General features: G+C 42.7%; 1 protein-coding gene across 3 annotated transcripts in view; it reads left to right on the forward strand.

The window, feature by feature from the left end:
• TGFBI (transforming growth factor beta induced) overlaps nucleotides 1-26,661 on the forward strand; it is a 168,636-nt gene that overhangs the window by 106,657 nt on the left and 35,318 nt on the right. Inside the window, exon 1 of one of the 3 annotated variants that reach the window (XM_077138516.1) lies at nucleotides 20,875-21,101. The exons of the other annotated variants lie outside the window; for them this stretch is intronic. Within the exon in view, the coding sequence (XP_076994631.1) occupies nucleotides 20,968-21,101 (134 nt within the window). The 5' untranslated portion in view covers nucleotides 20,875-20,967. Of the gene's footprint in view, nucleotides 1-20,874; nucleotides 21,102-26,661 lie in introns of those variants that run through there. 3 annotated transcript variants of the gene reach the window in all.

The following is a 26,661-nucleotide window of genomic DNA, read 5'->3' on the forward strand; positions in this document are numbered from 1 at the left end:
TGGCATAGACATACTAAATAATCCTCCCATCATAGTAGACATAGTCTGCTGCATTGCAAGGAACATCAGATCCTGTCTGCATCTTATGGGCTCCCAAATCTTTCTATATCTGCTCTCTGTCTAGGGAAGGAGCAGGGTGGGAGGTGCAGTTGTGTATGAGAAGCTCCACTGTGCCCCACCAAGTGATGGGGTCCGACAGGATAAACAAGGGTGAGTGGGACTCTGCCCTCTCAGCCTGCAGTGTAGCAGGAGGGTGGAGTAGAGAAAGAAAAAGATACACAAACCTAGAGATAGAATGCAGATTAGTTGTAACCAAAGGATGGAAGAGAGAGATGGGTACAGGGTCTCTTTTAGGGGTGATGAAAAGTTTAGGAACTAGATAAAGGTGATGGTTGCATAAAATTTTGAATATACCAAAAATGGCCCTGAATTTTACAATCTAGAATGGTTGATTTTATGTTATGCTGTCTTTATCTCAATAAAAAAATTTCAAAATAAACTATTAGTGAACCTTTACTTATTTTAAAGAATAAGAAGAAAATGAAGAGGAAGAGACATACAATGTGAATACAAAATACAAAATATGAGGGGCCACAAGAACATTCAGATAAAACACTATGGGGAGATCGTGACTACGCAGAGGGGATTAGGTAGAGGAGATATATTCAAGATGTGCCTCAAAAGATGAGCATGGTTCGGACAAGATGTCAAGAAGAAGGAGGTCAAGGGTGGATATATAGGAAACATTGAGGCATTTTGGAGGAAGAAGAAGTCATCTAGTTTGGTTGGGAAGCAAGGAGGTGTTTGGAGAGAAGGGCCATGTTGTGGAGGGTCGATTAGGGTGGGGACAGGCTGGTGGCTACCATAGTAGTCCAAGTGAGAGCAGATGAGTATGAATGGACAGCAAGAATGCATGGGAGAGCTACTGCATGTGATCTGTGTCAGTGAAATCATCTGGGGAGCTTTAAAAAATACTGATGCCTAGACCACATATTCAGAGATTGTGGTTTAATTGGTTTGGGATGCATCCCAGACATCAGGATTTTTAAAAAGCTCTCAAGATCATTCTAAGATGCAGCCAAACTTGAGAACCACTGGTTTATAGCAGATGCTGATTCAATGGTGTGGGCCTGTTTTAGCAAGCTTCCAGGTGATGTCAGTGATGCTAGTCCATGGACAACTCTTTGAGTAGTAAGGGTTTGTAAGATTTGGCCATGCCATGTCATTAGGGCAATTTAACTTCTCTGGGGAAAAAAAATAGAAGAAACCTCTGACCTCTTTTCATATGGTATGCTCCGGTATGCTGGGCCCCTACCGAGAGTAGACAATCTCATTCACTGTTGTTTCCTGCCCTTCAAGGATGAGATGGCACTTTAAACTGGAACACATGTTGCTGGGGCTATAGGAAGATTTTTCCAGAGCATGTGTTAGCATGCATAGCTTTCAGCAGAATCAATTTCCAGATCCTCCACTTCCGCATGAACTCTTCTCTTATAACAGATCTGCCTAAGAGCTCCTCTTCTGCTGATTCTCCTTTCCTAACCTCCCCTTTCACACCTTACAAATGTAAAATATACCTTTGTTACATCTTACCATGAAGCATGTGCTAGGATGCAGAAGTCTCCAGGGTACCTAACAAAGCGCAATTAGAAAATTCAGGCATCCCCAAATGAAAGCAAGAAGTTTGAGCATCAGTTGAGGTATCAGTCTTGGTTTCATCCAGGTACGAAACCCACTGGCAAGGCATGAAGATTTGTCTCTCTCTAAGAATTAGAATTCGTGAGAGAAGATTATCACAGGGACAGGTAGAAATATGCTTATTTAAATTAAAAACATAAAATCATATTTTTCTGCTTTGACTAATTTTATTTTTATTGAGATGTCTTCATGCACCATTCAGTCCATCCAAAGTATACAATCAGTGGCTCACAATATCATATAGTTGTGTATTCATCACCATAATCATTTTTAGAATATTTGCATCACTCCAGAAAAGAAAAAAGAAAAAAAACGTACATCTCATACCCCTTACCCTCCCCCTCATTGACCACTAGTATTGCAATCTCCCCCCTCCTTTTTTTTTCACCCCTTATCCATCCCCTATAGTTTATTTTTTTCCTTATTTTTTACTCATCTGTCCAAACCCTGGAAAAAGGGAGCATCGGCCACAAGGTTTTCAAAATCACACAGTCACATTGTAAAAGCTATATAGTTATGCAATCATCTTCAAAAATCAAGGCTACTGGAATACAGTTCAACAGTTTCAGATACTTCCCTCTAACCACTCCAATACACCGTAAATTAAAATGGGATATCTATATAATGCATAACAATGACCTTCAGGATAACTTCTTGACTCTGTTTGAAATCTTTCAGCCACTGAAGTTTTATTTTGCCTCATTTCTCTCATCCCCCTTTTGTTCAAGAACGCTTTCTCAATCCCATGATGCTGGGTTCTGGCTCATCCTCAAGGAGTCGTGTCCCACGTTGCCAGGAAGATTTACACTCCTGGGAGTCATGCCCCACATAGTGGGGAAGGGCAGTGAGTTCACCTGCCAAATTGGCTTAGAGAGAGAGGTCACATCTGAGCAACAAAAGAGGTTCTCTGGGGGTGACTCTTAGACATAATTATAAGTAGGCTTAGCTTCTTCTTTGCAGGCATAAGTTTCATAGGGGTGAGCCCCAAGATGAAGGGCTCAGACTATTGAATTGGTTGTCTCCACTGCTTGGGAGAATATCAGAAATTCCCCAAATGGGGAAGTTGAATATTTCCTTCTTTCTCCAAAGTCCCCAAAGGGGACTTTGCAAATACTTTCTAATTCTGTGCCTAAATTATTCTGGGTTGTATTGGGCATCACACTAACCTGTACAAACCAACAAGATATCATTCCCTATTCAAGATTTCATGTAATTCTGGTGTTCAACTAAATTGACCATACAAGTTAAATTAAATAATGTGCTACCAAAAATATTAATTTTTAAAATTTTTTTTTACCAAATAAACATCCCTTCCTTTGGTCTCACACAGAAGTTGAGGTTTTAAAATATAGACTATATCATCCTTTACCTTGTATTCTGATTTACCTTAGTCTTATCCAGATCAGCTTCATTCATATCTCTAATAGAAGTCTGGTTATTTTTTTAACTTTTTTAACTGTTGCTGTATGAGGTAATGCTGACTTTCATAGCTTCAGAGCTCTAACTCTGAGTCTAAGGTGTCATACAAATACCCAAAATTCCGGAAAATGACCAGGTTATGCACAAATAGCTCAACATCTCAGAATTTAGAAATAACAGTTACAACTCCAGAATAGATGTGACTGCTGTAAGGGCTTAGAATCTAGGACCCTTTACAATAGGCCCCAGCCTGATAACCCATGTTCTCAACTTTAATTCTCCGTGTTTGTATATTAAAGTTAGTCCATATGAGTAGGCATGATAATATTTGTCTTTTTGTTTCTGGCATTTCATTCAACATACTGTCCTCAAGTTTCATTCACCTAGTTGCATGCCTCATAACTTCATCCCTTCTTGCGCAGCTCAGTTGTCCATTGTACATATACACCACAGTTGCCCCTTTTCCATTCTTCAGTCAATGTACCCTTAGGCCACCTCCATCCATAACAAATTGCAAACACTGCCACCATAAACACCAGTGTGCAAATGTCCATTTATGTCCCCACTGTCAGTTCCTTGCTTTGTCTAATTTTGAAACCAAGTCTGCTTTGGTTAATTTTGAAACTGAGGATTGGCTTTGCAATTAGATCTTATGATGACAATAGCAAATACCTATACAGCATTATAGATCAGTCCCTTTTCTAAGCAATTGGCAAATATTAACTCATCTCATCCTCCCACCAGTCCAGTAGTAAATACAATTATTATCCCCATTCACAGTGTCCTCAAAGAACACTGATGAATAAGATATTAAATAACCTGCCCAAGGTCACATGACTAATAAAGGGCAGAATTGAGTATGCAGACATTGTCTACTGCATGAACTAAATCTTCAGCTCCAATATTTTGACAAAAATATGATGTAATGCACATATTCAAAATACTGGTACCCTTGGTAACTATTTAAGTGTATAAGAATTTTTGATAGCAACTTAAAATATGCAAGAAGGGGCAGGTCACAGTGGCTCAGCAGACCGAGTTCTCGCCCACCATGCCGGAGACCTGGGTTCATTTCCCGGTGCCTTCCCATGCAAAGGAAAAAAAAAATATATATATATATATATATATATATATATATGCAAGAAGGTTAATTCTTTGAAAAGATACATAAGCAAAAAATTTAAAAATCACTGATTTTGAGCTAAAGAGCCCTGGGTATAACTCTTGTTTCAGTCATTGTGTGGTTTTGGGCAAATCCCACTCTTTCTGAAGCTGAGTCCCTCATCTGTAAAAACAGGGACAGCCATCTCTACTCAGCAGGGTTGTTGAAAAGATCAAATAAGAGAGCCCAAGCTGTGGCCTGGAATGCAGCCGACTCTCGGTGGATGGTATTAACAGGACTTGGCATCTGGAAAACTATCCTGGCATTTGGTAGGAGCTCCATGAATGTGAGCACCCTTTCCCCTTATTAATGGTTCCCAGATTTTATTCCCATGGAAGCTCAGACAGCTCATCTGAGGGGTGTGCACAAGATGCAACTTGGTTCTGGTTCCATGCTTCCCATGGTCTTTCCTTTTCAGATTTGCTCAAAGGAAACCTCAAAATGCACCTCTTCCAAGATGCCTCCCCAACTACAACACCCTCATGACTTTCTCTTTGATCATTTGACTGGCTAATGCTAGGTACTCCATAAATAAGTATATGAATTAATGAGTGAATTCTGGGAACAGAAAAGTGAATGAGGCAGACATTGTCCCTGCCCTCCCAAACTTGCCGTCTAACAAACAGAGAAGACAAACAAGTCTCCAATTACCACACTGATAGATGCTGTGTAGTAGAAGAAAGTCCTGAGAAAGGACACCTAATCCAGGCTAAGGAATCAAAGCAGGCTTCCTGGAGGAAATGTTGTCTAAGCTGAAATGTAATGGATAAGTGGAAGCCAGGCAACAAGAACATTGTGTTCATAGTCCTGGAAGTAAGGAAAAAGCATGCTGGGTTCTGAGAACTGAGACTATCTTAGTAAATGTGGTCATAGAGATGGTGTTTCCCAGTCTTACACTTGATTTCTTACATTTTCTTGGCCTGTTCCAGATCATGGTACACTTCTGGAATACAAAGAATCTTTTTTTAAAAAAATGGCTTTATTGAGATATAATTTTCATATCATAAAATTCATCCATTTAAAGAATACAATTCAATGGATTTTAGTATATTCACAGAGTTGTGCATCCATCACCACAGTGAATTTTAGAATATCTTCATTGTCTCAAAAAGAAACCCCATACCCTTTAGCTATCATCTTCCATCCAACCTCCATGCCTACATCCTCCCCTATCCAGATGTAGGAAACCACTAATCCACTTTCTGTCTTATTAATATCCCTATCCTGGACTTTCATATGAATGGAATCATATATTATATGGTCTTTTGTGACTGGCTTCTGTCACTTAGCATAGTGTTTTCAAGTTTCATCTATGTTGTAGCATGTATCAGTACTTCATTCTTTCTAAAGCTGAATGGATAGTCCATAGTATGGCTATACCACATTTTGTTTATCCTTTCATCCATTGATGGAGACTTGGGTTGCTTCCACCTTTTATCTATTATGAATAATCCTGCTATAAACATGTGGGTTCAAATTTTTGTGTGGACATGTGTATTCATTTCTCTTGGGTGCATACCTGGGAGTGGAAATGCTTGGTCATTTGGTAATCATTTGATGAACTGCCAGACTAGGGAAAACACAAATACTCTTCTTCATCTTTCTCATTTACCCCCATATTTGCTTGACTGTGCAATACCCACAACTAACAGTGAATGTTCATTGGATGTTTACCTTACTAGAAAAGGCCATCTCTCTAGAGTTTACCTGGAGCTTATCTCTTATGTCCCCTGGATCTGGGCAGCACTGTATGAAACCCAGACAAGCTGAGAAAGAGGCTAGCAGAACCCCATTGCTGGCCCCTAGGACATGAAGGCCTAGGAAATAAAATAAATAAAATATCTTATTTTTAAAAAGAAATAAATTTCACTTTCAGAGCAATTTTAAATTTACAGAAAAATTATATAGAAAGTGCAGAGAATTCCCATACACCCCACATGCACACACATAGTTTCATCTATTATTATTATCTTGTATTGGTGTGGTACATTAGTTAAAATTGGTGAACCAATATTGATACATTATAGGTAGCGAAAGTCCGTGGTTTACATTAGGGTTCACTCTTTGTGTTATATAGTTCTATGGGTTATAACAAATGTGTAATGTCAATTATCCACCATTATGGTATCATACAGAAGTGTTCCACTGCCCTAAAAATGCCCTGTGCTCTACCTGTTTATCCCTCTCCCTCCCCCTGAACCTGTAGCAATCACTGATCCTTTAACTGTCTCTATAATTTTGCCTTTTCCAGAATGTCAGCTAGTTGGAATCACACAGTACGTAGCCTTTTCCGACTGGTTTCTTTCACTTATCAATATGCATTTAAAGGTCCTAAAATATCTTGTTCATGCATTGTTCCCAAATCAGGATTATATGGAGCATTTCACCTCCAAGAGGTATATACACCCAGTGACCCAGGGCTGGGCTGTGGGACTGTAGGCCTGAGGGGTGAATGAATGGTGCAGTTTTTCTCAGCCTACATTTCCTGTCTGAAACTAAGGAAGGGTCAGCAGCAGCAATCAGAGAGCAGGATTATCCATTCAGCCTCTGGCTCTATCACTGGCAGGTCAAATGATCTGGTCACCAGCAAACAGACACAGCCTTTCTTACTGCCCCAAAGTGGTCCTTGTCAATCACAAGCTCTCCCTCACACTCCTTGGGACTTTTCTGTGCAGGTCCACAAAATTAACTCCTGCAAACGACTCAGGGAAAGAAACTGTGGTCACTGACAACTGGCTATTACTTTTGAAGCATGAAAGCAAAGATTTCTCTATGTTCTTTTAGTGTCTTCCCAGTTGTAGGATTTTTCTGGAAATCCACAAGTGCTGCTCATGCTCTAGAGAGCAATGAAATTCAGTCTCAGCTTACCAGCTGAATGTTATGGTTAGCTCCAAGACAGTCAATGATGCCACTACACAGCCAAACTTACCCCTTATCTATCTTTTGAGGAAGACCTCATCATGTGCCCTTCAAATGAATACCAGCAGCAGAAGGAGACTTCCCCAAAAGTCAGCGGAGGACTGAAGAACAGTAGGAGAAGCGTGGGCTCAGCTGGCTTGGTCTCATAGCCTCAGACCACTGCAGCCTGGAGGGAACATTGACCAACATCTCCCTACACAGGGAGGCCTACTTAACCATGCTAGAACCTGCCATAATCTAAGAGCATCTCTACTGGGTAGGACTGCCCTTTATGAGTCCCTTAACATACATGCTATTCAGGATGCCATCCCTAACAAATCTTGTCTGTCCCCAGTCACTCTTCTGGTTTGTCTTATGGGTACGTGACCCATCTCAGATTGTAAGCACCCTGAAGTCAGGAAAAGCTGTCTCTCACTTGCTTCCGGATCTACCCTCAGGTACTGTAGAGGAAATATTTCTTCAGTGGTAAGGACAGTGTATTAGTCAGGGTTCTCTAGAGAAACAAAATTGACAGGATATATATACATGGGAATTGGCTCATGTGACCATAGGCTTTGGCAAGTCCGAATTCTGTAGGGCAGATGTTGGAAACTCAGATGAAGGTGAAGTTGAATTCCCTGGGAGAAACTAACTACTGACTGCTGAAATCCTCAGTTCTCCTTTTAAGGCCTCCAACTAATCAATTGGATGAGGAGACTCCCTTCATTGCTAAGGGCAATCTCCTTTGGTGATTTTAGATGAATCTACCTTAGATGCAATTCACTGACTATATGTGCAAATCCATCTATGAGATAGCCTCACAGTAACAAGCAGGCCAGGCTTGCTTGACTGCAAAACTGGACACCATAATCTGGCCAAACTGACCCACAAACTTACTACTACAGGCAGGTCCTGAGCATGTGTACCATTTCCTTAGTGCTAGAATATTTTGACCTAGATCCAGCTCCAGTGTTTTCCCTATTGTTTAGGACTACTGTTATAAGTATGCAGTTTTCCACAACATTCTTTTTCAGGAGATACCTTCTCTGAGGTTCTTGTATTGTTCTACAATCAACTATGATTATAGTTAGTTGCCAGGTAAACACTCAAGAAGTACGTAAGCTTCTAACCAAGTGAGTCTTCTGAAATGAAAACAAAAACAGACCATTCTACCGGGACCAGTAGCTGCCTGCTGTGAGCTGGGGAGAAAGGCCTTTTATTAGTTATTGTCACCGAGCTGACACTGTGCCAATCCCCACATCTGGAAACAGTTATGAAGTAAGAAGAGTCATGAAAGCCTAGGCCTCATGACCCTGTAATCTTCCTTTCTGCTGTTTTATTTATTAATTTACTAGTTTAGAACCAACAACATGGGTCCCCTGAGTAAAATTATAAGAATCAAAGTTAAAAATAGGGCATGACTGTCACAACACTCTACAAAAACAGGCCAAGGTCTTATTTTGGGGGTCTCGAATGAACTTAGTATCCAAATAAACAAGTGTTTGAAGTTGCATATTGCTTTGTACTTTAATCACCAAGCCAAGTTTTTATGAGCTCTGATCTTGAGTTTTGTGACCTTCCTCAACTCGGCAGAGCTCTGCCATATCTGTCCTCAAGGGCTTGATAAGATTTGTAGGTATGTGATTTGTACTTCTGGGATTTATACACACAGCTAGGTCTGTTATTTGCATATCACACAGAGATACACATTCATTGGCCTCTCTTGCCTCCTTTAAACTGTAAAAAACAAAAAAGTTAAGGGATCGGAATTGTGTTTTGTGTGGTTCCAGTACAATGTGATTCCTCTAGTAAAGGTTGTTGATGGGACTTTGAAGATATAATTAGAGTCACAAGGGCTGGGGCCTGTTTCACCAGTTATTGGTTTTGGAGTTTGAAAAGTAACCTCACAGAAGACTATTGGATCTATTTTTTTAATGTTTTTTTTTATTATGAACTATAACATTTATACATAAAAGCAATAAATTTCAAAGTACATTTTAACAACTAGTTATACAACAGATTTTAAAGTTTGGTATGGGTTACAGTTTCATGATTTTTTATTTTTTCTTCTAGCTACTCCAAGACACTGGAGATCAAAAGAAATATCTATTATTTCAGCAGTCATATTCATTTTTGTTAAATCCTTTCTTCTCTACTATACTCTTCCTTCTGTCTTTCTTTTTTCTTTTTTGTGAAAAATAACATATATACAAAAAAGCAATACATTTCAAAGTACATCGCAACAATTAGTTGTAGAACTAATTCAGAGTTTGGTATGGGTTATAATTCCACAATTTTAGATTTTTATTGGATCTATTTTTGAGAGGGACAAAATCAGGCCTTAAGGTATTTAGCCAATTTCTATACAATGGAGGGGAAAAAAGATGATCTTAAACGGAATAATCAGGATAGCATTTTCCTTGGCTATTAAGAATGAATGCACAAAAAAGCAACTCTTTCAGGCTCTTGTATGTCTTGGGAATTGTAAAGCACTAACAAGAACCAGAAATCCAGACCAGCAATCCTGTCTCTTGCCCTAACCCTGCCTCCTGTTTCTGGTTTGATGAGTTGCAGTCTACCTTGCTGACTTGGCTCTGCTCTCTTCCAGATGATGAATCACCTCTTCTAGGAAGGATCCTGTTCCCTTCCTGCTTGCTCCTGGCCCACTCCCCTACCCCTGCCCCACTCCCTTTAGAGTTTCTTTTGCATATATACATACATTAGGCAGTTATTTCATTCAGTATGTGCCTGGCACTCCCACCAGACTGAGTGACTGAGGCCAGAGATGACTCACTCACTCATCTTTGGATCCACAGTACCAAGCATGCTGCTAGATTCATAGCTCAAGCTCAGAGAATGTTTGTGAAATCAGTCAAGTATGGTTTCTGGAGCAAGCTGATTGTCCCTACATCATCAGTAGTATTTCTTAACAGTGGTAGAATAACTTAATCTCTAGTTTAACTGTGACTTCAGAAATGTTCTAATGTAGGCCAATCTTTTCTATGATCATCTTAATTCTTTTGTTATCCTAGGATTTTGCTGTATTAAATGTTATATCACTAATGGGTGGTGGTGATGGTAGCATAACATTGCAAATGTAATCAGTATCATTGAATTGTACTTGAAAGTGGTTAAAATGGAAAATTTTGAGTTGTATATATACATTACCACAACAGAAAGCTTTTTTAAAAAGTTAATTAAAATGACCATGCCATTAGCTTTAAGAATTCTCATTTTATTTTATTGCTACGTGATCAGTAATTAAACAAGGAATAAAATAAATGTTATTTCAAAAATATGCATTGCCACAGTATCGTTCTATAAGTTTTACTTAACAGTAATTATCACATGTGGTACTGTACCAAGAACCCAAAAATTACCTTTACGTTCTTATTTTATACACTCTTGTGGCAGTTTAAGAGAAACTAATTGTTTAGTATAGATTAGCCCATCCCCAAATGAAATACATTAGGAAAATAAATGACCCATCTAACTAATCAAAAATTCAGACAGATGTAATTGCTTGAAGTACAAAAGTTTGCAAAGAGGAATCTAGATAATTACAACTGAATGACTAGCCCTCGTGGCTCCTGCTTCAGTATGCTGAAGAATCCCACCTGACCTGAGACCACAACACCTAGAGCCTAAATGACACCTGATGAGTGAAGTGGGATGGGTGGGGAATGTTCTCTTTGGGAAATCCCAGGCTACCGGGAGCCCAGTGTCAGTGCTCAGACTCTCTCAGCTGCCTACCCAGACCTTTACGCTTGCCACAAATTAAAAAAAGGCTATTCCGCTCTTGCTCTTGCTAGGTGAATGGTTTTGCTATCTGTTCAATTCAAAACCTAATTTGATTCTGGACTAGTAGCCAAGATGAGGTCAGAAAGTCTGTGGCCTGGCCAATCTTTGGTGTGTGCTCTTGCTTGGCTGATTCATAAATTTTATTGTTGTCTTGGTTTTCCGGAGGAATCTCTCCCGCATTCTTTCCTTCATCCATCACTCCGTGAAGAACAACATAATACCCAGAACGTGAGACAGCCATGGCCCCCGAGGGCTCATGGACCAGGGAATGAACTAAGTGGGCCTAGCATTACTCCACAATTTGTGGACAGGGAGTCAAGCTGCAGTTTAAAAAATCAGATCCTCTCTTCAACATCTTAGATGACTGGTGATATAAAAGAATTGCACAGTAAATCCTTTTGTAAAGTACATAATCAGTCTGGTTGCTGATTTGCCTCCTAAAGGTAGATTTTCCACACAGAACTGTATTGGGTTTGTATGCATCCCGGAGACTTCACCAAGGGAGGAGGAGCAGCAGCAGGAGCACTTTGGCAGAAATACCCTCCCTGGGACAGAAGTCATGTCTTCTATATCTAGGAAGCATTGTCTCACCAAGCAATCAACACCGAACCGCTTTTTTTTTTTTCAAGGTGGGATTAGTGGCAGAAAAGTTGTTGAAAATTGTTTAAATAATTCTAGTTGACCCATTCAAAGGAACACTGATTTCATGATGAAAATAAGTAGTGGTTCCATGTGCCAGCTGCTTTCCTCGTCAAGCCTGCCTCATTCACCAGAGTGATACTGGGGACTTGGGGGGGTTCATGAGTTGAACGTTTGTACAAAGGAAAGATGGCCTGAGGGCATTCAAAAAGACATGCAACCACACTTCCTGGAGAGGTGATACAGCCCAACAGGGTGGGTCAGCGGCGTTGGGAGATAGGCTGTCTCAGCTCAAATGCTGTCTTCTGCTACTACCTTTGAGACAGTCTGGCAAGTTCCCTTCCTCTCTCCAAGCCTAGCCTTCCCCATCTGTAAAGCACACAAAAAATAGCAGTACCTAACTCATGGAATTATTTTAAGGATGAAATGGCTTAAAACATGGAAGTTATTTAGAATAGTGCCTGACAATGGCAAGCTCTTAATTATTATTTAATAGGCTAGTGTTCTGTGTGCGTGTGTGTGTACATATCTGTTTTTCCTCTTCTAACTGCTTCCCTGCATCAGCCTTAAACTTACAGCCTTTCATAAACACACAGCCTTGTCTAGACAAGCCTTGGAAGCTAATCCCTGCTTTTGATGCCTTTAGAAGCACAAGTCCAAATCCCTTAACTTTCTCCTTTTATCATTCTAAACATTGAGATTCTGAACTATAAGATACTGTGTGCTTTTGTGGAGAGCACTATTAGTCCCAGTAAAATGGCCCGATGGCAGGAGCAGTCAGGATAAAAGATTAAGGAAAAAATGCTGGGAAAGACAGTGGCAGGAAGGGGGATGATGCAACTAGCTGACGCTGACACATCTGCCCTTTGGTCCTGTCCTCTTGGCTGGGCCCAGGTCCTGACTGCTGAGCAAGAAGGAATACAGAGTCCGGAGAAGGTTGGGATGTATACCCCGGAGTACTCCGTACCAGGTTTAATTTTATCCATTCATACCAAAGTACAGGTACTGAACTGGAGAAATAACATATTCCAAAATGTAAAAACCAGCAAGTAAAATTATGTGGGCCTCAACTCACAAGTTTTCTAATTGCACACAATTTGCCTTCCATCCTGTGGATTTGAGGATCCAGGGATTTTTTGTTTGAGAGGGGGTGACAGGGGTGTCAGGATGAAAACAAATGCTTAGCAGTTTTTAACATGGGTATCAGAATGGCTGCTCTGAGGCCAGCGGTCCTGGTTGTCTTAGCCTTCCTTCCTTCTTCTTGGTTTCTGGTGCTGGTCCAGCGAGGAAAGGATTAGAGACAAAACTGGTTCCAAGGTTAACACCGTGGGCTGAACTGTTGTCAGGAATGAAGAAATAAAGAAATGGAGCTGGGCAGAGAAGCCATGGAGATTACTCAACTTGTGAATGCATTGCCTCTGGAGAGTGTCAGTTTCTCTGGAGGCTTTTAAGGATAGGGTAGATGTTCAGGTACGGATGCTGTCTATACAAGAAAACTTGAAGGGAGCAGAGAAAAGGCAGGGGTAAGCTGTGCTCCTCAAACTGGCAATCTTCTGGTGCGTTCCCAACAGTGGGCATCGCTTCTTGAAAGTATCTGAGGTCAGGCAATTCAAGCAACTTCAGAAGTACCCCTGAATTTTTTCATTTAAGATATTTTATCTGAGTCAAATCAAGGCAACTCTCTTGTGAAAAGTCAGTTTTCCTGGAAAATAAAGTTGGGTTCTAACCAACAAGTACATTTGGCAAGCCCTGATTAAGAAAGCTACTGTTTAGAGAAGTTGTAAAATCAGCAAGTCATTGAGGAAAGTAAACACTGCAGATCTAATGCCATTTTAGGATTCTGACTGCTGTTCCCATCAATTGTGGAACCTTTGCTGCTGTTTGTTGAAGCTCTCGTTGTTATAAACCTGTGCAACCACACCCTCCCTGCCTTTGCTGGAAGATGGTCTGGACTGAACCAGTGAAATAGCCTTTCCCTGTTTGATGTGTGGAAGACACTGAATATCCAGCAGCTGGTCCTAGAGGAAAAGCTTCTTGCCAGCACCATTGTCTCTTCACAGGGCCCCACAAAGAAAAAGCCTAAGAATGAATGACTGGGCCTCAGCACGAGCTGGGATTTCTCCATTTGGTTGGAATGAATTTTCCAGTGTATTTCTTTCTGTCAATGGCTACTTTCCCGAAACATTTTACAGAAATTGAATCCTATTTTAAACTCGTCTAGGCCCTTAGCTATTTAACATGACCCTGTATGCCCATGCTTTTCAAACTTTGATGGTGATCTTATGAAACTTCAGTTTCTGACTCAGGGGGTCTGAGATTCTGCATTTCCCACAAGCTTGAGGGTAATGCTGATACTGCTGTCTGCAGGTCACATTTTGACTGGCAAAACTGGAAAATCCTTGAAAAACTAAATCCAAAATCTTCTAAAGGTGACTAATCACCTAATTTTAGTTAAGTGGGATTTGTTTCTTGCATTTTCTTCTTTAAGTGGATCAAATAATTGCTGTATATAAAGTGCTGTTGTAAATGCTGGGTTACACAAGGAAGATGGAAGAATGAAAAAAAATTACCAACCTACGAAAAGGCATGAGGAACCCTTAAATGCATATTGCTAAGTGAAAGAAGACAGTCATAAATAGAGACATGCGATATGAGTCCTATTATATGACATTCTGGAAATGGTAAAACTATAGTCAGTTAAAAAAAAAAGAAAACAGTGATTGCCAGGGGTGTTGGGGTGGGGGGTGGTGAGCCCTGACATCACTAAGAACTTCGGGAAGAATGACAAAAGGGCGACATGACAACACCACAAGCAAACTCACTGTCCTCCCCCTCTCCATGTGGGACATGACTCCTAGGGGTGTAAACCTTCCTGGCAATGTGGGACAGAAATCTTAGAATGAGCTGGGATTCAGCATCAAGGGATTGAGAAAACTTTCTCGACCAAAAGGGGGAAGAGAGAAATGAGACAAAATAAAGTGTAAATGACTGAGAGATTTCAAACAGAGTCAAGAAGTTATCCTGGAGATTATTCTTATGTATTATATAGATATCACCTTTTTAGTTAAGATATATTGGAGAGGCTGGAGGGAACTCTCTGAAAATGTAGAGCTGTGTTCCAGTAGCCATGTTTCTTGAAGATGACTGTATAATGATATAGCTTTCGCAATGTGACTGTGTGATTGTGAAAACCGTGTCTGATGCTCCTTTTATCTATGGTATGGATAGATGAGTAAAACATATGGATTTAAAATAAATAAATAATGGAACAAATGTTAAAATAAATTTAGTACATTGAAATGCTAGTGATCAATGAAAGGGAGGGGTAAAGGGTATAGAAAAAAAATAAGGGCCACAAAGGTTAAAGTATGGTGGATAGATAGAAATACTAGCAATCAATGAGAGGGTGGGTTAAGGGGTAGGGTATGTATGAGTTCTTTTCTTTCTTCTTTTTATTTCTTTTTCTGAATTGATGCAAATGTTCTAAGAAATGATCATGGTGATGAATATACAACTATGTGATGATATTGTGAGTTATTGATTATATACCAAGAATGGAATGCTCATTGGTAAGAATGTTCATGTTTATATGTTGTTACGCTTAAAAAAATTTTTTTAATTAAAGAAAAAAAAAGAGGATGGCATGAGGTTGGTCAGGCTGCAAATGCCAGCCCTCTCACCCACATGCCTAGAACAAATTTCTTTCTTAGGTTCCATCGTGGGGAACTGGTTGGAACTACTAATTCATCCTGATATTAAGCCCTGTTTTAGTGAACAATAGAGTTATTTCCAAGAATTAAACTGTTAGATAATCTTACATATACCGTAGGATGTGAAAGTAGTCATTTTTATGAAGTGCCCCCAAAAGTCTAGTAATTACTCATCCAAACAAGCCTTTCTTTTTCCTCTTTGATTGTTTAACATGGAAAGCAAAAAACTCCTTCCCAAATTAAAGATCTTTGGTGAGTTGTGATTCCCTTGATTGGCTCCCGGTCATCTGGGGATAGGGAGTCCCTGCCCCTTCCTCCAGCAGCTTCACCCCTGCCCCTGGTCCTCTGCAATAAAAACATCCCAAAGAAGCAGCAGCCTCTAGTGGTAGAGCATTTTTACCTTTAAAGAATTCTGCATTTTACATGGAGCCCAGAATGGCAATGAGGACCTTTAATCCTGTGGAGCTTAACGTGATGCCAGGATACATCCCAGAGTATGTTGAGCAGATAATCAAACAGTATTGGAAGAGTCCCATGAGGGATGGGGGAAAAATATGGAACTATTAAACTTTACCACTGGGGAAACCCCGATACTGTCTCAAACATTAGGGACTCCCAAGTCAACAGGCCAAGCCCTTGATCCTGAGGCTTGCCCTTGTTGCAGCTTGTTCCTGTAGCAGAGAACCTAAGCCTACCTTTACTTATGTCTAAGAGTTGCTTCCAGAGGATCTTTTTTGTTGCCCAAATGTGGCCCCTCTCTCTCTCTCTCTCTCTCTCTCAGCCCAAACCTACAAGTGAAATCATTACCTTCCACTGTACACTGGACATGACATCCAGGAGTGACAGGGGCAACCTGAGACATGGCTCCTAGAGATGAGCCTGGCCTTGACACCATGGGATTGACAATAACTCTTTGACCAAAAGTGGGGAAAGAATTGTAACAAATTAGTGGCTAAGAGTTCAAAGAGCATCGAGAGGCTACTCTGGAGGCTACTCTGACCAAGCTTCAGCTAGATGTAGCTATTTATCATGGTTTGCCAAACCCCAACCAAAACCATTCCTGCCAACTCGAAAGAATGCACAGGGCTCTAACTGAGATTCTACAAAGGACCTATGCACTATAATTACTTTCCAGAAACCTCAGGAAAGTAATGGTTCCTAGGCCAGATAAATCCTAAAACCCAAAGGGGCCAGCCTCTCCAAGAACATCAACTAGTTCCATGCCCCTATCCCATATTATCAACAGCGCTTTCCAACATGAAAAAGTTAGAATGGGCATAGCCTAAATACCCCTAAACAGTGGGAGAAGGATCAAGGGAGAAGGTGGAGTTATAACAGAGAAGAAAGGATTTAACAAATGATATGACTGCTGAATATCATTTTGATACTTCTTTTAGTCTCCAGTGTCTTAGAGCAGCTAGAAGGAAAAACCTAAAATTGTGGAACAGTAACAACACATGCCAAACTCTGAAATCTGTTCTATAACTAGTTGTTGTGGTGTGTTTTGAAATTTATTGCCTTTTTGTATATATGTTATTTTTCACAATTAAAAATTTAATAGTCTTTTATATTAAAGGTCATATAAGAAAAAAGAATTCTGCATTTTATGGTTTGGGAAAGGGGATGGACTATGGGGCATGGAGGTGGAGTTTTTTTTTTTTCTTACATCTAAACAGTAAGTGAAGTATTGCTTTAATCTCTTCACTGAGTTCATGGAAAATTCGTCATCAACGTTATTTTCCAGATGAGAGAACTGAGGTCCGGTGGGATTAAGCGACTTGCCTCTTGAAGCCTCTAAATCTTGCTGGAGGAAGAGTAAGGCTTCCAGCTCCTTACACTCAAGGGGCATCTTTCCTAGAAGTTGTAATGCAGCCAAATACTCCCTTTCCCAGAGGAAAGTTGAGCCTGAGCTTGAATTTCTTCGGGTGTGTCCCAATGTCCTATGCCAAGTGATAAGGCTGAAACAGAGGAAAGTTTTTTCTTTCAATTAAATGAGCATTTTCAGTTAATTCCATCTATAGTTACTAAACACTCATGTCGTTTCAGTGACCTCTACTATATGGAACAATTACTGGGGAGAGGCAATTATAATAAAACTCATATTTATTGGTCACTTTAATTGAATTGTAGCATGTAATCTACCCTAGAGTCCTGTGAGGTAGGTTTTATTGTCACCTCTACATTATAACCATGGCAAATGAGACTCAGAGAGGTTGAATAACTTGCCCAAGGTCACACAGCTAGCAAGAAGCAGGATTGGGGTTTAAACCTATGTCACTTGCCTCCAGAGCCTACACCTACCCCTCTTGCCAGGACCACCCGGATTGTATAAAGGAGTTATTTTAACAGGAACGCATATCTCCAAAGTCAATCCATTGAAGTTGATATGTTTCTAGAGCTAAGTAAGCCCCAGCCAATACAGCCTCCTCAGCTTGTGATCTTAGGGCCTATCCACCTTCATTCACTAAGGAGGGTTATTATCACTGCCACTTTTCGCTTTGCGTAATCACAGGCTGAGCTGAAGTTCAACAGATAGGATTTTTCAATGTGGAAATCACCAGTTTTTCCTATTCTGTTCCCTGGATTTTCTCTCTGGATGCTCCAAAACAAAAGAAAATGATAATAAATACCACAATGAAGGAAATGATTCACAGAAAAAGTGGACCCAAATCCCAGGAGCCTAAACCCAGAACCTAATCCAGCATGAGCAGCATTTTTGTCTCTCAAAAATTTGTTTTATGAGAAAGTCCATTTTTTCTGACTGAAGTATGTATTTGGCAGTCCTAGCAAGCAGTACAGACCCCATCTGGACAGACAGAGGCCAAAGGGAACATTTCCCCCAAAGTGGCAGAGGTCCCTAGCACTGGGACTGTCCCCCACAGGTAGCCAAGGGAGCAAATTTCCCACTTGTCCCTTCTAGGGATGGGGGGAAGGAAGGGGCAGGGAGGGCATCAAGGAGGACTTGACTCTCCCCAAGGTCAGTCATCAGAGAACATCTTCCAGTGTTCATTGCAGATGCTACAGGCTTGGGTTAGAATGTTACAGGAGACTTTCTACAGCCTGGTGGTCTTTGGTTTCCTGAGTACCAAGTGTACACTAAGAACCACTCATTGGTACACTGCAGTTTGGACTCTGCCTCATTTGGCAGTGATGGCTCTCTTTGGAATTCTCTTCTCACATTGCCTTTGTGGATTTCCCTCTTCAGGGTTCCTTCTCTGCCTGCCCCTCAACCTCTCCTACCTGGTGCTTCCCAGCATTCTGGTCTGCCGTCATTTCTTCCTCTTCCTCTCACTTGCCCTCTCTTCTAACCCATGTTCTTCAAGGGAACTCATCCAGTCCACAGCTTTAGCCACCACCTGCAGGCTAGTGACTCTTAAATCTGTATCTCCAATCCTCACATTTTTCCTGAACTCCAGACCCTGAGTGCAGCTCCCTCCTGTACATCTCCACCTGGATACATGGGTGTATCATCAGGTCCAATGTGGACACAACTGCACTCATGACACACTCCCCTCACATACCCAAATGTGCACTTTCACCAATATGCCCAGTCCATGGGTCCAATTATTCAGTCATTAGAGGAGTCACTGTTATCTCTGACACCTCCCTCTCCCTTACTCTCCCCTACCGAGTGGTTTCCAAGTCTAGACAGTGCTACCATTAAAAGCTCCCCTCAACCTGTCCCCTCCCTTCCACTCCCGATACTATTTTAGGCCCTCAATAGCTTTCACTGGCTCAACAACCCTGCCCTTTCTCCAGTCCCAAACTACTCTACTCCATACCTCTCCTTGCTCCTCCTCTCTCTCTGTCTCTTCTCTCTCCCTGGCTTTGACCTTTTCCTTTCCATCAACTTTTTAACATGTTGAAGCCTCTTGATTTTGTCTTTCCTGGTGCCTACCCTCACTTCTCAGACAAGCTTCTTGAATGAATTGTCTGTGCTCTATACTCACTATCTCCATGCCTTATCTCCTGCTGCCCCTCAAATCCCCATAATCTAGCTTTAGCCTCCCCACTGCCCTGACACAGTTCTCCACAGCCAGGTCCCAGGAGCAGCTGCTATGCAGGAGACCTGTCTCGTGGACTACACTGCTTGCTGTTAACAGTTCCCACCTCCCAGGACTCTCATTCCAAGACTGCTGCATATTCCCCATTTCCTCCTGCTGACCATCATCACTCCTTGGCCTCCTTTGTGGGCTATGCTCTGTACTCCTCCTCTCCATTACCTGTCATCACCCACCTCTCACTCCACATGCCCTCATTCCCATAGTTTCAGCTTTCTATATGCCATAGAGGCCTCCCAGGTCTGAATCTCTATCCCAGATCCTGCCTTGAGCTCCAGGTCTTTATATCCAGCTGCCCACAGAACATTCCACCTGGATTAGTACTCAGATTTGATGTATCCCAAACCACTCACCTGTCCCCAGCACACCTGCCCTTGGTGCCCCTCACTCTAAAATTGGCACCCCTACCCCACCAAGATAGCCATGCCAAAGACGACTTAGTCAGCTTCCCCCACCACTTCTATGCATAGCCTCTCAGAACTGCTCAGTCTACTGCTTCCTAGACACCCCTTGAATTTGCCCTCCTCTCTCCATCTCTCCCACCCTGTTCACCTCCAAAGTTTGAGCTCTCACACTGTCCCCCTCCTGGCTCCCTGATCACCTGCTACACTCTGGCCCTCCCCACCCTCATTCCCAAGACCCATGTTTCAGGCAACCAAATAACTTGAGTTCCCTGAATGCATACCTCACTCCTCATCCTCCAGGCCTAAGAGCAGATGTCACCTCCTTTCAGGGTCAGGTGCCTCCTCCAAATTCCCAAGCTCACCAGTCTGCCCTTCTCCACAGCACATTGTTTTTGGTTAGCTGCGGATCACCCCAACTGTGAGATATTTCAGGAAGGACCTGCACCTCATCCTTCTTAGCGGGGCTAGTTGTGCCAGGTAAAGGGTGGGTGATTAATAAGGCTTAGATGAGCACTTAAACCTCCACTATTTGGGACTCTGTTTACCTGCTCTGAGCTCCTCCAAGGCAGGCATCTTGTCTTTTTTTGCACAGCATCAAGCTGTCTATTGAAAGAGAGCCTAAGTGAATTCCAAGGTGGCTACTTCACCCTTCCCCACGGTGTCCATGAGTACCTTAGAGTCTAACAAAACCTGCCCCACATTTTTTGGCTTCCTTGAATCATAAGATTTCCTTTTTCTGTCTTTCAATTAGCAAGACTGGGGTGGGAAGGAGCTCCTGGGAACGTGGGAGCTCCTGGAATGCAGAGGCCTATCTGATGGGCGATTTAGTAACAGCTGCCCCTCACTCCCAGCTGCACCCTTCCGTGGTCCTTCGTGCCCGGGAGGCCAAGTGATGAGGGGAGAGAGGGTGAAAATGAGGAGGGCTAAGTGGTAAGCCAAATGGGAGCTTGAGTGGATGCCAAGCGGAGCCTGGAGGCCAGAGGGGGCCGGTCGCCACGGCGCCAGGGACAGCCCTGCCTCCCTGCGCGCTGGCCGGCCCGCTTCCCCGCCCCCTCGCAGCCGCTCCCTCCCGCTCGCCGCTTACTTAACCTGGCCCGGGAGGCGGCGGCGCTCTCACTTCCCCGGAACCAACTGCTTGCCGGTCGGTTGGTGGGTCAGCGCACGTCTTTGGCTCCATGGCGTTCCTCGTGCGGCTGCTGCCCCTAGCCCTGGCGGTGGCTCTGGGCCCGGCCACGACCCTGGCGGGCCCCTACAAATCGCCCTACCAGCTGGTGTTGCAGCACAGCCAGCTCCGGGGCCGCCAGCACGGGTAAGCGGAGCCTGCCTCTGCGGCTGGCCGAGGGACTGGACGTAGGGGCTCCGGTACGCACGCCCCTAAGGGCACCGAAGCGGGCCAGGGGCGCCGGGGGACAAAGCCGGAATGAAAAACTTGCAGCATGAGGCGCTTGGGGAGACCAGTCTTTAACGAGTTGGGGAGAGGGAGGTGGGGGACCATGGCAGAAAGCCTCGAGGCTGGCGCTCTACAGAATACGGCTGTGTGTGTGTGGGGGGGGGGGGGGAGCGGTAGCTGACCGATGACCCCCGGCTCAGACTAAGAGCATGAGATGGACTCGGGTTTTCAGCCTCTCTTCCCGGCCAACAGGAGGAGAGGGGGAGTTGGCAGCTGCCTTGCCCACAATGGTCTGGGAAGGTGGCTGGGGCAGTGGGGCGCACATGTTCCACCCCAGCCAGGTCCTTGTCCAGCCACTCTAGACATGAAACTGGTGCCAGAGTAGGAGGCGGCATCTAAAGCGCCCCAGGCACAGCGAGAGCAGAGTGGCCCCTCCTCTACTCCGTATGATGAGTGGGGGAATTCACTGGCCCCCATCATTCAGAGAGGATACACCCCTTTCCCGTGGTCCAGCCATATGCACTGGAGTCAATCTGGGAAGTTATAAATGTAGATACTCCTTTGAGACGGTGAAGATGTGTTGGCTTTAGGAAGCAAACCCAGGCAGAGAGTGAGATCTGATAAAGACCATGGAACAGAACCAGGCAGAGGTGACCAGTATTTCTACATCCCAAACCAGTCCCTGCCTGCCTCACACTCGGCCAGGCTTAGCTGCTGCTTCTAGCCTACCTGCCTGCACCACTTCTTTTCACAGCTGGAGAAAATTATCTGTGACAGAGTCAGGGAGCTGGCTCCTCAGGGGAGCCCAAATGCCTCTGGGGTCTGGCACTCATACCCAGGCAGTACCCAGCCCTCCAAGTGACTGGGCAGATATGTGCTGGGATCAAACTCGCTGCAGCAAGTGATTATAGCTGACGTCATAGGCCCTTACCAAGCCTTGGCTCCCCGTGCTAGGAGTGCTCTGGGGGTGGGTTTGGACCGACCCTGGTGGGCATAGTTACCCTTCTTTCCTCTGCCTTTCCAGGCTGAGGGAGAAGGAGGGCTTCGGCCAGCAGGTCTGGCCGCTCTGCAGTGTGAAATCAAGCTAGGCCAGGCCCCATTCACAGCACCTTCCTGGAAAGAGGAATGCACGGGGGAAGCAATGTTGGGCTGCTAAGGAGAGTGGGGGCATCACCTTTGATGTACACTGTATGTGCTAGAGGGTGAGAGGAGCAGGGCAGAGAAATGAAGAGACAAAGATGAGGCATGAAAGCCAAAATGTAAGCAACTGGTATTTTTATTATCTCTGCCCAGCTCACCTTTGGTCCCGCTGCCTTTCTTGACAGTGAAGCATATCACATTTGCCAGAGTCTGCCTGGGAAGTTTCTGTTGCTTCTGTATCTTAGCCTCTAAGTCAGGAGGAGACCCCAATAGCATGCCCTGCAGCACTGTGGAGGTCCCCAAAAGGTGTTGAAGGTGTTCCACCAAGAACCATTTCTATAGCAAACCTTCTTCTCCTTCACTTCAGCAGAAAAGCCACCGGCCAGCCAGAAAATGTTTGTTTGTTTTAAAAGCAGATGCTTTTTGTTATGAATTTCAGATCTTAGATCAACTTCCCCACTATATCCCTGCAGGCTAATATTCTTGCTTAGCTTCTTACAGTACAGTTGGAAAGACCCAAAGAAATCCATTGTGGGTTTTCTAAGAAATCATATATGTACCTTCTCCCCCAGTGAAGTCTGGGTCCTCAGACAGATGAACCATGAAAAAATAGTTTTGGGCATGGTTACATTTATTCTGATCTAACTGTCCCTGGAAATACCACAGGGCTGCCTGGCCTTGCATGCATGGGTGTGGTACTCTGTGCAAAAATGGATAACCTTGTTCAAGCTCCAACTTGTCATTCTAAGTGAGAACTGGTAAGAAGGGAAGAAAAATCTCTTTGCTATTTTAAGGAAATGTAGTGTGCTCCAAGATGTTAAGGAAGACATAAACTTTACCTTACTCATGGTCAGCTATTTATCACCCATCTTCTCAACAATACACTGAGATGGGTTGTTCATTTTCCCAATTTATAGAGAGAAACTTCAGTTTAGTGAGATAGACAGTCCAGAAAGCTGTTGAGAGAGCAGTGACTCTGACGTGGGTCTCTCGACTCCCAGCTGTGTCTGTGTGGCTATTAGGTAGGGGGAAAAAATACTGAGAAGCAAGTAAAAATGTGACCAGACTTCCGAAAATCAACAACGAAAAATTGGACCAAATTTTCTAAAGCACTTGGTTTTCAAATCCAAATTGGACAGCAACGCTTGAGGCAGAAGGCCCAGAAATGCCTTCATGGCTTGCTCATGTCAGTTAAACTTCAGCATAAATTCCCTATGTAGACAGCCCAGCCCCACACTCGCATGTAAGAGGGAGTGGGTCACAGCCACCCCCAGCCTCTGCTCCTGTCAAAGGGCAACAGCAGTGCAAGCTCACTCGGTAGAGGAATGCTGGAGCCACATGCACAGGAGATTCACTGAAGAGTCGCCAGACGCCTACAGAAGGTTGCAGGGAATTCATCGACAGTAATTGTTTCCTGCTTGGTCAGATAGAAGAGCTTCTAGGGTTGTACAGCAATAAACAGGACCTTGGGGCTGGGACTCCTGAGGGGTTGTTTGGGAACCACTGTAAGCTGTGAATCTGGTAGCATGTAGGAAAGCAAGGTATTTAAAAATCTGTTGGAAATAGCATTTAGTCAGACCCAGCTAGGACGGAGACGTGGGCTCTTCTTCCAGCTGGGTCTGAGGTTTCTTTCCTCTCCGACCTTAACTTCTCTCATGCTCAGGTTCCTGCATCAATTCACTAATATTTACCGTGCCTTCTTGGCCCACTCACCTTTGCCTATTAAATGGCACACTGGACAAGAAATGACAGCCATATGGTAGGAGAGATAGGTCAGAGAAGTAAAGGGTTTGAGTGACTCCCCACTCTATAACCTGACTCTGCATATTTAAGAATTGGCCAAGTTCCTACAGCTGATATAATGGGGGTGGAAAATGCAGCTCTCTCTGCAATCACTATGTACCTGAAAAATACCAGGCATACCCAATCAAGACAGTGGAATGAGACACTTCAAGGTTCTGTTCCCCACTGAAGCTTTGAGTAACCAGCAAGAACTTGCAGAAAGATCTTTCTCAAAGCTCCAGAAAGCCATTAAAGAACTGCAGTAACAAGGCCTGCACTAAATCAGGAAAAAGGCTATTTAAGAGCAATAGGATCTCATGGTACCCTGGCTGGATGCCCTCCTACCCTGCAAAGGCTCATTGTGAAGCCTGCCCATCTCCCAGTGCAGAAACCTTATCCTGGTTCCATAAGGAGCAGGTATGTCTGGCCCAATCTGTCTGGTGGAGACCTGAAGGACTCTCCATCCCAGAACTTGTCCCGCTTGTAGAAGGCAGCTCACCTAGCTCTCCTACAGAACCCAGTGGGAGAACAGTCAAGTGGATGCCTGGGGCAAAGGATTGCTGGCTCTAAGACACACAATGAAGTGCCCAGGACAATGAGGAAACTGTCTCCTAAGGAAAAGGGGATATTCAAACCGTATAAATGGGGGATTCTTAGGGTCACATGGGTATGCCCAAGACAAGACAACACTTTGGCCTGGAGCTGTTCTCTAAACTCACTATATGGAGAAGTCCTGAAGAAGAGTATTTGCACAGGTCAATCTCCCAAGGCTAGGAAAGGTGTTTTCTTTTTTCCTTTCTTCTTCTTCTTTTTTGTTAGCTTCTGGCAATGAAGGAAAGCTATTGTCATATCACTAGCTAAATACAAGGTAGGATGTCTCAATTTAAAATCCAGCAATAAAACATTAAAATATCAAAATATCCAGGTTTCAATGAAAGCTTTCAAAACATAAAAAGAAATAGAAATGATGGCCCAGGCAAAGGAGAACATGAAAACCATCAATGAAGTTTTAATGAGGAAGACCAGGACTGCATTAAACAGATCTGGGGCAAAGATTTTTTTTTGACAAGTTAATAGGTTTTTATTACAATGATGAACAATATCTATACAATCCTTCCTCAATGATAAATAACACACACAAGCATATATACACAACAATCACATGCACAGAGAAAAATAAAGTGGAGAAATACAGTAAATAAAAAATCTAATACATGTGGTAAGTATAGTCTACAGTGCATGAATTTTGAATATAAGTAGGGGAAATCATATTTATGTTAATGTATATCCATATGTCCCTAAAATAATGATGATAATGGGTTAGAGTATATTGGATAAAACAATTCATGAGTCTGTAATGATAGTCAAAAAAATCTAATGATAGGGAAAGGGGAGGGAAAGCAATTTTATTACATCAGAGTAACCACAAATATAAGTATAGAAAAGTGACTAAATTAGAAAATTTCCAATATACAAAGACAAACATAGTAATTGTCATGGACCAGGGACGATCAATAGATGCTAGGAAGTTTTAAAAGAGTATTAGTATAGAACAGGATATTCAATATCCTCAAGGTACCTCTCTCCAAGTTGCTTTATTATTTTTAAAAAAATATATTTTTACAATGCACACATCTGATGGACCCCTCCTTACCCAAATAACCACACTAAGATCACAGTTATGCTGGTAGACAAACTGGACATTCATCCTCCTAGTAGGATGCACTAGGATGCACCCAATCTTCTGGTGATCTCTTGAGTTTCTTACGCGAAATGTTAATCTGAATTTAGTCATGAGCAAAATAATCAGGCAGCTTCAGAATGTAGAATACTGCACCAAAAACCTGGCCTGGCCTCTTCAAAAAAGTCATCATCACCATGAGAACAACAATGAAACAGTAAGGACACACTTTTATTTCGAAAGTAATACAGAGTAAGTCCTGTGGACCTTAAAAATGGTCCTAAATATGCTCAGAGCTAAAGGAAAACATGGACAAAGAACTGAAGAAAATTAGGAAATCAATAGATGAACACAAAGATAGTATCAATAGAGAAATGGAAATTATGAAAAAGAACCAAACAGAGCTGAAGACCATAGTAATAGAAATTAAAAATTCCTTGAAGGGGCTCAACAGCAGATTGGAGCGAGCAGAAGAAGGAATTAGTGGACTTGAAGATAGGCCCATTAAAATAATGCTATGTGAGGAACAGAAAGAGGAAAGAATGAACAAAAATAAGCAGAGCCTGTGGAACCTGTGGGACACCATCAAGCACACGAGTATATGCCTTGTGGCAGTCCGAGAAGGAGGAGAGAGATGGGACAGAAAGAATATTTAAATAATGGCCAAAACTTGCCAAATTTAATAAAAGAAATGATGCTTAAATTTGGGCCCATTTTATGCCATGCCATGCCATGGCATATTATAATCTACACATTGTATGCCAAGGATAAAGAGAATTCTGAAAGCTGCAAGAGAGAAGCAACATGTCATGTATAAGGGCGCCTCAAAGATTAAATGCCGATTTCTCTTTAGAAACCTTGGAGACAAAAAGACAG

This window comes from Tamandua tetradactyla, chromosome 20 (assembly GCF_023851605.1).
Source record: "Tamandua tetradactyla isolate mTamTet1 chromosome 20, mTamTet1.pri, whole genome shotgun sequence".
Taxonomy (NCBI): Eukaryota; Metazoa; Chordata; class Mammalia; order Pilosa; family Myrmecophagidae; genus Tamandua; species Tamandua tetradactyla.